Source organism: Plectropomus leopardus, chromosome 1 (genome assembly GCF_008729295.1).
Source record: "Plectropomus leopardus isolate mb chromosome 1, YSFRI_Pleo_2.0, whole genome shotgun sequence".
Lineage (NCBI taxonomy): Eukaryota > Metazoa > Chordata > Actinopteri > Perciformes > Serranidae > Plectropomus > Plectropomus leopardus.
This window is the reverse complement of record NC_056463.1, coordinates 16158744-16173265: the sequence shown is the minus strand read 5'-3', so window position 1 is coordinate 16173265 and position 14522 is coordinate 16158744. Positions and strand designations below refer to the sequence as shown.

At 40.0% G+C, this 14522-nt stretch overlaps 1 protein-coding gene across 2 annotated transcripts in view; it reads left to right on the top strand.

The window, feature by feature from the left end:
- The window catches only part of mybpc3 (myosin binding protein C3), a 44210-nt gene that overhangs the window by 26496 nt on the left and 3192 nt on the right, over positions 1–14522 (top strand). For both annotated transcript variants that reach the window (XM_042494822.1, XM_042487104.1), the window contains 8 exons: positions 1386–1545; positions 3107–3211; positions 3324–3512; positions 9697–9831; positions 11052–11219; positions 11848–11936; positions 12417–12612; positions 12718–12857. In XM_042494822.1, the coding sequence (XP_042350756.1) occupies positions 1386–1545; positions 3107–3211; positions 3324–3512; positions 9697–9831; positions 11052–11219; positions 11848–11936; positions 12417–12612; positions 12718–12857 (1182 nt within the window). The remainder of the gene's footprint in view (positions 1–1385; positions 1546–3106; positions 3212–3323; positions 3513–9696; positions 9832–11051; positions 11220–11847; positions 11937–12416; positions 12613–12717; positions 12858–14522) is intronic.

Sequence of the window (14522 nt, the reverse complement as noted above, 5' to 3'; positions counted from 1 at the left end):
AAATTTAAGTAATTTTCAACCTGGACCCTGTTTTCCTTTGTCTTTTTGTCCAAATAACAAATGGAAACACAATTTTTGAAATTGGTCTAGTATTAAGGAAAGAGCTGCGCCAGTGTGCGTCCACTAAAAGTGTTTGTTTTTGCCACTGACAAGTTCAGATTATGTCTGAGAGCAATATGGAATGGGCCCTACAAAGAAATAATAATGTTTTTCTTTACCTTCCTCTTGGTTTGGTGTGTTTGTTATTGTCATCCTGCAACAACTTAACTTGCAAAACTTCAGCACAAGACCTCTCCTTCGATGAGACTCGCTTAGACACAAGAACAAAAGAATGGATCGAACGAAATATGAAGGGAAACATTTTTTTTCCTTGTCAGCCTGAGCAAGCATCATAAACAAGTACTTTTAGTGGATGTACATTAACTGTGCTCAATTGCCCAGAGTGGTTACACCGCAGTCTGCGGTGCTTTCCATTAATACTGGACCAATTCAACCAATTGTTGTTTCCGTTTGTCACTTAGACAGATAAACATGGGAAAATAGGTTCCAGGTTGAAAAATACCAAGTTTCAATTTAAAAGAGCAGTGAAAAAACTGCATGCGGTCAGTGTCCGTCCATGTCGAAAAAGGTAAGAGCATGTTCTGAATCTTCCTACAGACAGACACAGGTCAGAGGAAAGTGGGCGGTAAGTTTGTTTTTGTGTGACTCTAAATAAAGGAGCATTGGATTACATGCTGAAATACATAATCACATACAGTAACATAGTAAATATTCTTAATTTTATTCTGTATGCTAAATTACATTTTGGGATGGTAAAATCAAACAGGCATGTGTGGTGTTGGCACAGTGTCTGTTGAGAAAAAGTCCACCATTTTTTGCTGTCATATCTGTTAAGAGACACTTATGTAGCAAGTAAGTGGATCTTAAGTCAAGATGTGTTTTGTCAGACTACTGCAGTCATTTTGTTTCTCCCAAGATTTGTCTTGAGCTCATTTTACTGACAAGCTACTTTCAACCAGGTCAATATATATAATGATAATATTTTTTAAACTACAAGAAATCAGTACATGGACACAACTTTCCTTTTGAGCAACTCGTGAAACTGTCATTTCAGACACTGGTCCTTCTTTTGCATGGTGACATTTGGAGTTGTGTGTTCAAATCAATGTGTGTTGTTGGCGTTGGAAAGCATGTTTTACCCATACTTTTCAAGAAACTGTGATAATACAAGTTTTTATCATCTCTCATGTCACACATGGCATGCTGTCAATATGCTACATGTACTGCAGCAACATCTTTACCTTCAGTGTGTAACAGAACTGTTGATCAGTTCAGAGTGGGACTCAGTCCAGTAACTCTGCTCTGGTTCTCACTGCGTACTGCAGGTCCTCACAGAGGCAGATGGAAGGGTCCATGTTGAAACCTCCAAAGGACACTGTATCTTCACCATCGAGGGGGCTGAGCGGCAAGACGAGGGAATCTACTCTGTCGTGGTTCGAAACCCTGCTGGGGAGGACACTGCAGATATCAATGTGAAAGTTGTTGGTAAGACGGAGGTCGCCATTAATTTTTATCATTATCATTAGGGATGATTCAGATTTTTTGCCCCCGATCTGAGTCATTTGATACTGAGTATCTGCTGATACCGAGTCCAGATCTGGTACTTGTATGTACCTGGATAGCACAGGTGCAAAATGCAAAACTTAAGTACTTTGACATTATTAAAATCATCCCAGTGTATGTGCTTAACAGTTTTATTGCTCTGCAGTGCAACACATGAAAAAAATGTATGCATTCACGTAGTTCCTACGGGGTTTTATTTTATTTTTCCAAAACAACAAAGTAAACAAACTTGAAATATTTTTGTATGGCTCTTATCACAATTCCACTTAGTGCAGCATTTGTTTTTTTAATAGTAAACAAACAAATGTGCCTTCAGAAACTGCTTTCAAATCCACTTTGTGTAGCATTGTAATAAAAGCACAGAACACTATAAAGGAGTAATATAATCACAATTTTAATTTAAATTAGTGTTGTAGCTCAACTTTGACACTAAAAATCAGTCACAGTTCTGCTTATCACAGCATTATAGTAAAACTAGTAAAAATGAACAACCGAAATTTCAGCTCCACTTAAAGTGATGTAACAGCTTAAGATGAACATGAAAAAAAATGTCTTTACTGATTGGAGTAGCAGCGTATAATAAAATCTGAATATCTAATGCAAATCGTGCTCTCGGTTTATGACACCTGTGTAACAACAAACATAAACAAAAGATCAGGCGGGATGCATGGTCAAAGTAACCGATCCTGATCAATTCAAAAATATGTTGATCGGACCTGATAGTAATCCATTCGATCAGGACAAAAATCGCACAAAATTCCTTTCTGGACATTTATTAAACCCCAATAAACTCATCTGTGTTTATCAAAATTTCATAATTAGAAGTTTTTTTTCATGGAGATCATCTCTTTATGCCTTTAAATGGATTATATCTAACTCTACATCTTTGCTTTATGAATATGCAAATCAGCCTGCCAGCCTTCAACTTTGCTCATCAAATACACAAACCTCCACGTATAAACAATAACAGATAACATCAGCCCTCAGCTTGCTTATGTTGGTAATGTTTGATAAACCTTGTTGCCATTCAAGAGCTCTGACAAGTGAAAGTGGAAGTTAACTTGCCAGATATGGCCCATAGCTTCACCTGCTTCTCCTCTAGTACCAGTCATTTCCTAAGTTTATGCTATTGATTCCTTAGGTTTGTACCCTGAAGGTAAGAAATCCTGTTCATTAGGCTTGAATTGTAGCTTCAAGGGGGATATACTCACTGCTTATTCTGCTCTTGATATATCTTGTAGCATATAAAAAAACCCATGTGGCCATCTTAACAACCTTAAAAACTTGATTTTCACTTGATTAACACTGCCAAATAAATCGTGCACATATAAAGTGGTAATCAAATTATCAAAATCACCCCATGATGTCATAAAGCTACAAATACTACAATCCTAAGAACTCTAAATCTATCAGGCCAATCAGTTCATCACCTGAACGTGTAAGTATACATTTTTTCCTGAACAGGACATATGTTTTCCCCCAGATGTTCCAGATCCTCCTCAGGCTCCCAGAATCCTCAGCGTGGGAGAGGACTCTTGTGTGGTCGAGTGGGATCCTCCCCTGTTTGATGGTGGACAGCCAATTATTGGTACAAAAAAAGCCCAACATATTTAAGTTCTTTTTGTTTTTAATCAGTTGGAAATTTGTCTCTTCCTTTGTTGTTCTGAAAAGCTGATCAATAACAACATTTTTTCTCTTAGGCTATGTGCTGGAGAGAAAAAAGAAGAAGAGCTACAGGTGGATGAGACTGAACTTTGATCCGTATCCTCAAACTACTTATGAAGCCAGGCGGATGATTGAAGGAATGGAGTACGAGATGCGAGTCTATGCTGTCAATGGCATCGGCATGTCTCGTCACAGTCAAGCCTCACAGCCTTTTGTGCCAATCGGTGAGTCTTTGCCAACAAATTTCTATCAGCTCCTCAACGAAAAGAGGTGTTTATTGTTGAAATAGTTCCACAATAGAGATCATGTATCTATCAGTAGATTAAATAAAAACAATGATTTTTTTTATGCTCACCACACAACAGTATGGTTTTATTTCATTTGATTTATTTTATTTATGAAGACAACACCCATTAATCAACACTGTAAATGTGCCATTGTTAGCCAACTGGCTAATTTTCAATGGTTCTTTGGCAAGATGTTTTGAAACCTATAAAATGATAAAATCCACATAAAAACGACAGCAGGACACCATAGCAATGACACACACGAATTCTTAAGACAGGACACAGGCCATGCGAAGCAACCAGAAACAGCAGAACATAAGTACAAAAACAATAACATAACAAACACAACAACCCACAGATAAGCGTCATACATGCAGACATGCAAAGCAGCAAGAAACAGCAATAGACATTAAACAGAGATAATATACAACAGTCAACATGTAGATCTTAATGAAATGTTAAAAGATGCAGGTATGGGTTAATAATATGTTCATATGCACTAACGCACAGGCCATGCAACACAAAGTTTGCCAGGTTGTTAATAAAATAGATATTTCATACATACCCATGCAAAGCTGGCCGCCTGGCAACAGGCAGAAGACATAAGGCAAGTTAGCAGCTGGCTAGCCAGAAATAACAATTGTAGTCTTTTAGTTAACAATGTACAGTGTCAATTAGAAATATTCACATATCTGATTTCCCAAAATCCAGGTCTTGAGTCTTTTAGTGAAGGTGGGATTGTTACTACAGTTTCTTATATCAGATGGCAGAGCGCTCCATATGTGAGGCTCTTACAGAGAAGCATGATTGGATGAATAATGGTATGTGATGGTAGACAGTGTGAAGCTGACATGTCTGTCTTTTTATGACACTGGCGTTGTGTCACGCCTGGTCTTCTCGGGTTTCACTCTGGTCATGCGGCATGGTTGATTTGTAGTCATGACAGCAGCGGGTCATGTTTGCTGTGTGTTTGTTGTAATCCAAGAAGTCTGTGGATTGTCTGTGTAACAAAATATAGGCTGCACATGTACGTGATCCGCATGTCATCTCTGAGTAATGTCAGTCATGAGGTTGTGTTTGTCTGTTGCATCATCACCACATGGACCAGATGATGAGGAATTAACACACCAAAGTCACACAATGATAATTTACTTGTTAAAGAAGGTTTGCTGCGGTTCATGTAGGGCACCGTCGTGTGATTGGACCCTCAGCTCCTCCAGTTAGCATGTTGAACTGAACATCTGTTAGTCTATACCATAGATTGTGAAGGAGCAACCATGACATGAACAGCTGGTTACCCATGACTTCCATTGTGAAGCCTTGAGTTTGACATTTTGGTTGTCGCCATCTTGTTTTTTGTTGTTGTTTTTTTTTGAGCCAGAAGTGACCCTGTATGTGTGAGAGGGTGGAGCTGTGGAAGAGCAGGGTTGGATCTGATTCATAAAGTGCAGTGACGCCTTGCAAAGAACCTGTCACTCAATGTGGCCCAGAGATTTAGCTATGTTACGCTGGTAGCAGCTAATGTAGCCTGAGCAGCGAGCCTCAAGCTGAGATGAGGAGCGGGCTGCAGGCATCTGATAACACCACTTGTTTCCAGGGTTGTTGACTGCTCCACTGCCATCAGTGTTTGAGTGTGCGCGGGCTAATGATGGAACTCTGAGCACTATAAATGCAACCCAGAGAACAGCTCCTCTCTGCAGTAGCATTTGCAGCACTGAATCCATGTAAAATCTGAACAGCCCTGAACCAATACAGCATTGCTCATATCATATGACAAAATGCAAATTACATTTCTGAAAGGTGATAAATTCCTATAAATTAAAAGCACACCCACACAGACCTGATGAACCAGATTAATTGGAATTTTGAAAGTTAAATCTTAACAAAAAATTTAGATTTGATTGTGCATAATTTTGTTATGAATAGTTAATGTCATAGAGAAACTCTAGGTCCTTTTTTAAATTAAAAGTGTATTTTTTTGTCAACTATTGATCACACACTCAGGCTCTGCACTGTAAAATCTGAAAACCACCGATAGTCTTAAAAATGTATTTTTTTATAATCGTATTATTAAAAATGTATACTATTAATCTAAACATGCCTACAATTCAACAATATGTAATTTTTCAATTTAAATTTTGGTTTTATTTTCTTTAAAAAAAATGAAAAATTAAAATAAATCAATCTGAGTTATAGCAGCTTCAGTAAACCAAGTGTTCTGTGCTATATATCTGTATTCTGCTGGTTGCAAACTAGTCTACTACTACTAATCATATTTAATGTTCATAAACATGTTAAGAAAACAAAACTTGCAGATCTCCTAACTTCATCATTGACAAAGTCCTCTTTGTGATGATCAAGTTAAGTCAGACTAACTTTGTTTATTGAAGTTGCTAACACTAGATTAGACACTTAGATTAAACACTTAGATATTAAGTAAACATAAATAAAGATTTAAATTTATTTTGACTCTCCTTTTCCCGAGAGATGTGGCAGTGTCTGGGACTTCTCTGAGGAGTTGAATTTAATGTTTGCAATGCTCTTATGTATATTCCTCATGGAAATCTTGGATGTACCTCAAAGAAAGTGTGGCATCTCTAAATACACAACAACAGCTGGATATTCGTTCATAACTGGACTGCCATTTTGTCATTTCTGGCATATGAATTGTTGAACAAATCGGAGATGTGTGTGGCGATCCTGAGTTCTGGGATCTGGCGGTCTAATGAGACGTACTATCCTGACAGTATCATCTAAGGCAGGGGCTCAGCCTCGGATTGAGTCTTAGTCCATCATGATTCTTTAAACCACCATCTCGGTCTCCACCTGTTGATTTAAGAGGGAACATCATTGTATCCAGATGGCCACTTGTTTCTAAGACAGCCGATTAGGAAAACTATCCATGGCATCCCTCTCTATAAATAATAGCCTGGAAAAGCTCGTCTCTGCTTGGACCAGTTGCTTAACGCAGAGGGGTTAACGCTACTGTGGAGGCTGCTGCAGAGGAAGCATTGTTGTCACGACAGCAAAGAGAACGAGTGACTTTGTGATTGTTTGTGAGAAAGAATGAGAGCGTAGGTTAGAGGCAGACACGTAAAAACCACCAGCTTCAGTCAGCAGCAGGACTGCGACACTCTGAGGAAGGATGACAAAGCCTAAACTTCCAAAGACAGCGGAGAAGAAGCCAGTGGAAGAAGAGAAACCAGTGGAAGAAAAGAAACCTGCTCCGGTGGAGGCACCGGCAGAGGTGGAAGTCCACAAGCCTGAGCCAGAGACGCCTCCACCTCCTGTGGTAGAACAGGAACCAGAAGCCGACAGTGAACCCCCAGCAGCAGCCCCTGCAGAGGCAGCTCCCAGCGGGGAGGAGGGAGCTCCAGCTGAGAATGAGACACCACCAGCAGAGGGTGACCCCCCAACAGAGAGTGGTCCCCCTGCAGAGGAGACCCCTGCAGAGCCCGTTCCTGAACCAGAGCCAGAGCCGGAGCCTGTTGGTAGTATTCGTTTTGAGTTGTTGAATCATCAGCTTTTAGAAATAGAAATGAATTTGTTTATATGTGTGTGACAGTAATAGGAAAACTGGCAGTATATTCCAGCTCCTCATTTGTCAGTGATGTACATGTTTGAAAGTGTTAAGCTTGGTTTGGAAATGATGCTGCTGGTGTGCAAGTGTTCACTATTCATTTTTTAAAACACATCTGAATGAGATTTTTGCTCTGCATCATTTGTCCAGACCACCCTGAGCTACTTGTGAATCAATCCCTGCTGCTGTGACTTTCCCCACACGAGGAAACCCTTGACCTCTGACAGCCGTTACTGTCATTTGCTTGCACTGAATACTTAACTTACGTCCTGTGACATGGAGTCCTGGCCTCATAGTGACAACACCTAAAATTTATTACCTTTCAGTCAGTCCTCATGCTGTCAACAAGTTGTTGCAACAATGCAGAAACATAAATATTACCTTTGAACCGTGAGACAATCTTCTTTCCTCCTTCCTCCTTTTAGAGGATTCTTCTCTTGAACAATGCACAACTATTTGTATATGTTTGTTACTTACTTCAAATAATCATACTTCTAGTAATAATAGCTGATTTTGGTATATTTTGGATCTCTTGGCAGCATTTATTTAAATGATTTGTGTTGCAGTGTCACATTGCTGAGTGTAGATCATATTAAACTTGTACATATGCTTGTTTTTTATTGAAAAACAATTACCCAAACTTAACTTGTTTAAAGCCAAGCTGCACTGATTGCTCAACCATAAAACCATAAATGCATGAATCTAGTTGCAGGTGGAGGTTACAGTTCCAGTTGCTAAAGGAGCCATTTAATCGACTGTGTTTGATTTGATGAAACAGTGGGGACATTTCAATGTGTCATCAGGGATTATTCCTTCTTATTTAAAACAAAAAAATTATTACTCCTCAGTCTCGCACAATATAAATAAACAGGCCTTCAGTAATTAATGACTGTTATTTATCTCTATGAGCAGTCAATGGTCCTATTCAAACAGAGGTTCTGCAATACTGCTGTAAGAAAGATCTGCTGTTATGATGGCTTCGGTTTTTACACTGAACCAGACAAAAAAGGTGTGAGTTGTACAGAACAGACCAGTCGCAAAAAGAAAATGTTCGAACTTTTGCGCATTTCATACACATCATATCAATATTTCTAAAGTGACTGAGTTTTAATTACATGTATGTAAGTTGACTCTCATGAAACCAAAGTGAGATTGCTGCCAAGCAGCAGACCACTGTTCAAACGTAAACAAACAACACCAGTTGTTTTTCAGTGGGACATCAGCAGCATTTCTGGACGTAATGGTAGCACCCAGCTAATCTAAGCTAAAACATGATCTTTTCCTAACCATAATTTAGTGGTTTGGGTGCCTAGATGTAACCACGTGTTAACCACAACTTTGCTGAAAAATAGGGACACATGCAGTTTCAACATATCCGCTATATAATAAGGTGCAAGCAAAATGTATTTATTGTTTTGCTCAAAAGAACACTAGCACTGATGTCTAGTGTGATTTTACAAAGATACTGAATCGACTCAGTTATGACCACCACTGCCAGCTTAATGGTGGAGCAACAGTGCCTCACCGCTCTGTGTTTGTACATGTTATAAAGAATTGTGAGGTGGATGTGCAACATTCCTACCTTGTACATGTTGTATAAAAGGGGCTAAAAACATTTTCCTCCCCCCTCCATTTTTCATCCTGACTACCACAGTTTTACAATATACAATAGATGGAGCTAAGCTGGTAAATGAGAGTAGAGGTCCTGAATCTTAGTGTTAAATACTGATAATAATATCGCTTTTAAAACAAGGCCTTTTAGTCTCTGCAGCTGAAATGTATTTTGACACTTGTTGTTTGCTTTTGGCACTTCTGTGGTAAAAGCAATGTGTGGGAAGTAGCTGATGAACCCAAGTCTTTTATTGTGAACTTAGATCAGGATATGTCCTCCCTACTGGACAGAAAGTACAGCAGGCACTTAGACGTCAGCCCCGCTGTGAACTCCAGATCAGTCAGACATCTCATCTTTCCCGGGATGACGTACGCAGGCTTACAGGCTAATAGACTGTTTTTATAACTGATAACACAACCACAAATATCTGATACTGAAACTGACATTGTCTTTGTTGTTCGCAGTGTGTTGCTTAATTAAATATGTACTTGTTAACATTGCTCTTAGTTAATTAAATGTCAACTGTATCTGATTTCTCACACAACAAAGCACCACAGGCCCTGAATTGTTAACATTTTTGATGTTAAACAGTATTTACATCAATGATGTCCTTAACACAAAAAAATCAAACATGATAAACAACTACAGTACTTCTCAACTGTACTTGTAAATACTGAACATTTAAAATTGTGTGGAGAGTAAAAAAGAAAGTAAAAATTAAATTAAAATTAAGGATCAGCTAAAAATGTACATGTTTCTTGCTGTGTATCCCACCTTAAAGAACCTGTTCCTTTTTTTTAGCTACTTTACATTATTTGTTAATTCCTAATCACGTTCATCCACTTATTCAGTAATTCAATGTGAATTTAATTCAGTAATGCTTTAACTGACTAACAGAGACATTTATCTGCCCTCTGCCTCACTCTCAGCCCCTACAAGTGAGCCCATTGCACTGACCGTCGACGACATCAGTGACACTTCCATCTCGTTGAAGTGGCGGCCGCCTGAGAGGATCGGCTCCGCTGCACTCGAGGGTTATGGGGTTGAGTACTGCAAGGAGGGCAGTAAGTGCTGGAGTCACTCGCCTGCATGCTTTTGATAACGAAGGTTTTTTTTATAGCATGTGTCATTAAAGTTTATATACAATGAGTTGATCACAGGTTAGAGAAGCAACCAATCTCTTTAAATGTCCAAACAGCCACACAGAACAGTCAGATTACCAAAGACTATTGTCAGTTAGGAGAAGGATGAGAAAATCTTTTGCAGGGGGCACCCTGTAGCTTAAATAATTAAGGTGCACACCATATTATTACAATATGACATGCTTCGTATGTCATACCCGTTTCCTGTCTGCTTCTATAATAACAGTTATCAGATAAAGACCAAAATGAAAGAAGAAAATTTTTCAAGAAAAAAGATACAGTATACTGATCAAGAAACAGTTTATGCCCAAAATATGTTTAGCACACCTAAAACAAAACAAAATCACACTATGATTAATTTTTTAAAATGGATTTTAATTTTTAATTTGTAGATGTACAAAATGTAAGCAACAAGCATGTAATCAAAAGCTGCAGCACATCAATATGATTTACTAGATCCTAAAGCTCAAAAACTGTCAGCCAAAAACAGTCAGTCATGTTAAGCGTTTGCATGCTTCTTTCAACATTAAATGTCAGCTAAAGGAATGCTTCGCCCACAAAATGATAATTTGTGTATCGGTTACTCACCTTGTGTTACATTAAATACATGAAGAAAATATTTCTATTGCACATCTTCATGCTGAACAAAGAATCAAAAAACTGAGAAAATGACTGCTGAAATGAAGTCAAATTAACAACAGCAAAACAATAGAAAACATCTATGAACAAACTCTTACACAACTTGTGCAGCATAATCCAAGCCTTATGTATCCAGCTGTATGCTCTGTGCCTCCCAAATAGACTTTTCCATGTGAAACTGAAGTAAAAGTGAAACTAATGCATGCTTTCTTCAAAGCCAGATTCCACTGACAAAAACAGTTATTTTACCTCACTGAACATGGGAGCTACTGGTCCACCACTGCCTCGATCACAAATTCATTTAAACTCCACAATTCATTTAAACTCCACAAATTTAATAACCCACAGGGTGAGTGATTGATACACAAATGATCATTTTGTGGGTGAAATGTTCCTTTAAGATGAATGCATGACCCCCCCCCCTTTCTAGAATTATAATAAAATCTGGGTTTTTTTTATGCAGTCAAAAAGTGTTTCTCTCTTACTGTGTTTCCTGGTCACAGCGGATGAATGGATACCCGCCATTCAGGGTCTGACTGACCGGACATCAGTGACCGTGAAAAACCTCACCACCGGAGACAAGCTGCAGTTCCGTGTGCGGGCCTACAACATGGCAGGTCCCAGTGCTGCCACCTGTCTGGGTCAGCCTGTCACCATCAGAGAGATAATGCGTGAGTATTTATGAATTTGATGACTTTTGGAGACTCTCTCCTCCTTTAGTTTAAACCAAAACATCTCATATAGCCAATTATTTATTCTTAATTCAGTCAGGACCACTTAGTCAAGAAAAACACTTCTTAGCAGCTTTTAAATTTAGCTTATTGCGGTTATTAGTATTTATGCAGTATGGCTCTGTTCTTGGGACCCCCTGCCCTTCCACTTGCATACGTGGATAGCACTAATCAGGAACAGCACACATTCCTGCCCTTCCTGTGCATACAAGGAAGGCCTGAGGCAGGGAGAGCTGCAGAAAAAAAAAGAACAAAACCCCCAGTCAGAACGGCACAAAGGAGGAGGCGGAGAGGACGAGGGTGCAAAAGCGGCATGCAGGGGGAACAGGAAAGAGCAGGCAGGCTAGAGCAGCTTAAATAAGGCGGTGCGAGTGAGTTAGTGAATCAGATGCTTAGAGGTGAATCAGCTGGCCATCAGCTGATGAGGCTTGCATGATATCAGCTGATATCAACAGTAGCGATTGACACAGTGGCCTTCCTGAACTAACACTATGCTCCATTTAATAGTCATCCTTGAGTCTTAAGCTTCTTTTATATTTCATTCTTTTTTCTTTTTTTTTCTTCACAGAACGCCCTAAAATTTGGCTCCCCAGATATCTCCGCCAGACTCTCGTCAAGAAAGTTGGAGAAACTGTCAACATTGTGATTCCATTCAATGTAATTTTATATTGCTTGACAAACTGGCTGAAATGTTTCAGCATTCATACGTACGTCGTCATATCTGTATCTATACGAAAAATCAAAAGGCGCCTATAATGTTGTAGGTCCGTAGCAGTTGGGTAAAAAATGTAAAGTTTGGTCCAAAAGTGGCACAAGGGAAAAGGCCATGTCTTCCTGAGTGTGCTAACATCATGTATACCTTTACATTAACATGAAACCGTCTATGATTAAATGAATTGTTGGGCTTGGGGAAATCTTGACCTGTTGGTGGTACTATGTGGAAGATCAGCCGTCATGTTTTTTATTACATTCCATGATAATCTTTCTAAAAGTTGAGATTTTTTAGTAACGACTAAAGTGGCGTAGTGACAGTTTCCTTGTTTCCTTGAAAAATAATTTGATTGAAAATACTTTAATTTGTGACCTGACACAATGCATCTCGAACTGAATACTTACTGTGTCCTTTCGGTCATGCAGGGTAAGCCGAGGCCAAAGGTGACATGGAGCAAAGACGGGGAGCCTCTCAGCCCCCAGTTTGCTAGTGTTAGGAACAGCGACGTGGATACCATCCTCTTCATCCGCAGGACGGAGAGAACACACTCTGGACAGTATGATCTGCAGGTGCAGATTGAGAACGTGGAAGACAAAGCACATATCACACTGCAGATTGTTGGTAAGCAGGACTGAACACACAGAGAGCTGGCTACGAGTATTAACAGGAATAAATAACAGCCACTATAATGGACGGTTACTCACGATTCATATTTCTACTCTGCAGATCTCCCAGGGCCCCCTCAGGCTCTGAAGATCACTGATGTCTGGGGCTTCAATGTGGCCCTCGAGTGGAAGCCACCGAAGGACAACGGCAACACCGAAATAACTGGTTACACCATTCAGAAAGCTGACAAGAAGACCATGGTGAGATGTTTTTAAATAGTATTTACTTTTATTAAAAAAACAACTCTTTTACAAGAGGATCGTGACCAAGGTAGCAGCAACATGATGTACAAAAATCCAGAGTAAAACAGAGTAATGGCTTTGTAACAGCCACTAAAAAACAGCCGCATGCCTCCTTTACCGGTTTCTTTATGATGCCCTCAAATTCAATTCCTCATTTTAGATCACACCTTAGTAGCAACAAAAAACTTACATCTTTTTTTATAATACATTCAAATGAAGCTGAAAACAAGCTTTTGATGTTGACAGTATCCAAATTAAATGATTTTACAGCATTTAGTCATAAAAGACCCTCTAAGAATTTCTGTTTATATAACATTAGAGGCCTTTAGTAGATAGTAGATAACTTTAGACCTGAACTTGAAAACTTTACTGAACTCAATCTAGATTTAAAGAAAGAAAAAAAATGGAACAAGACCAAATCTAAATTCAAAAGAATTTCAGCTGATTTGAAAAAGCCATATTTCGCAAAACTGCAATGGAAACACATTTCTTACTTTTAAAGGTCACACAATGCTTTGGCTGTGTACTTGTCAGTAGTAACTTGCTCCCTCGGGCATGATTCAGCAGGCGCTACAGAAGGGGGTTATTGCATAAAATAACTCTTGAGTTGAGTGGATCATCTGGAAGCTTTGAATCCACAATTCATCCGTCCATCCATTTTCTTCCGCTTATCCGGAGTAAGGTCGCGGGGGCAGCAGCTTAAGCAGGGAAGCCCAGACTTCCTTCTCCCTGGCCACTTCATCCAGCTCTTCCAGGGGGATCCCGAGGTGTTCCCTGGCCAGCTGAGAGACATAGTCTCCACAGCGTGTCCTGGGTCTTCCCCAGGGCCTCCTACCAGTGGGACGTGCCCTGAACACCTCACCAGGGAGGCGTCCGGGAGGCATCCTAATTAGATGCCCAAGCCACCTCATCTGGGTCTTCTCAACATGGAGGAGCAGCGGCTTTACTCCGAGCTCCTCCTGGATGACCGAGCTTCTCACCCTATCTCTAAGGGAGAGCCCAGCCACCCTACAGAGGAAGCTCACCCACGATCTTGTTCTTTCGTTCACTACCCAAAGCTCATGACTATAGGTGAGGGTAGGAATGAAGATCAACCAGTAAACTGAGAGCTTTGACTTTCTGCTCAGCTCCCTCTTCACCACGACAGATCAGTGCAGAGTCCGCATTACTGCGGACGCTGCACCAATCCGCCAGTCGATCTCCTGCTCCATAGTTCCCTCACCTGTCCCAACATCGTTCTCAAGTCAGATCTCAGTTACTAGAAACAAAATATGACATCCAGAGATTTTATCAGAGGAAGGCAATGGTCTTTATGTCATTATATCTCATTGTTTCTCATTCACTTAAACTGGTCCATTGCAGGCTTTTAGTTTTACCCGACAACCACCAACCCAGCTGCTGTGAAGCCACTTTTGCAGACCTCAGTCCCTGCTAACATTAGTGAGTGTGTCTGTACATATGTGAATGCTTCTTGGACACAGGGATATTTTAGTCTCCCCTGTGATACAGAAAACTGAAATCAGCCAACGCTGAGCACACACTCTTCTCTGCGGCCCAGCAGTGATGCATTGTGGGCCTGTTGGCAAGACCTCCAACTGGCACTGTCCTCCACCTCAAGCGACC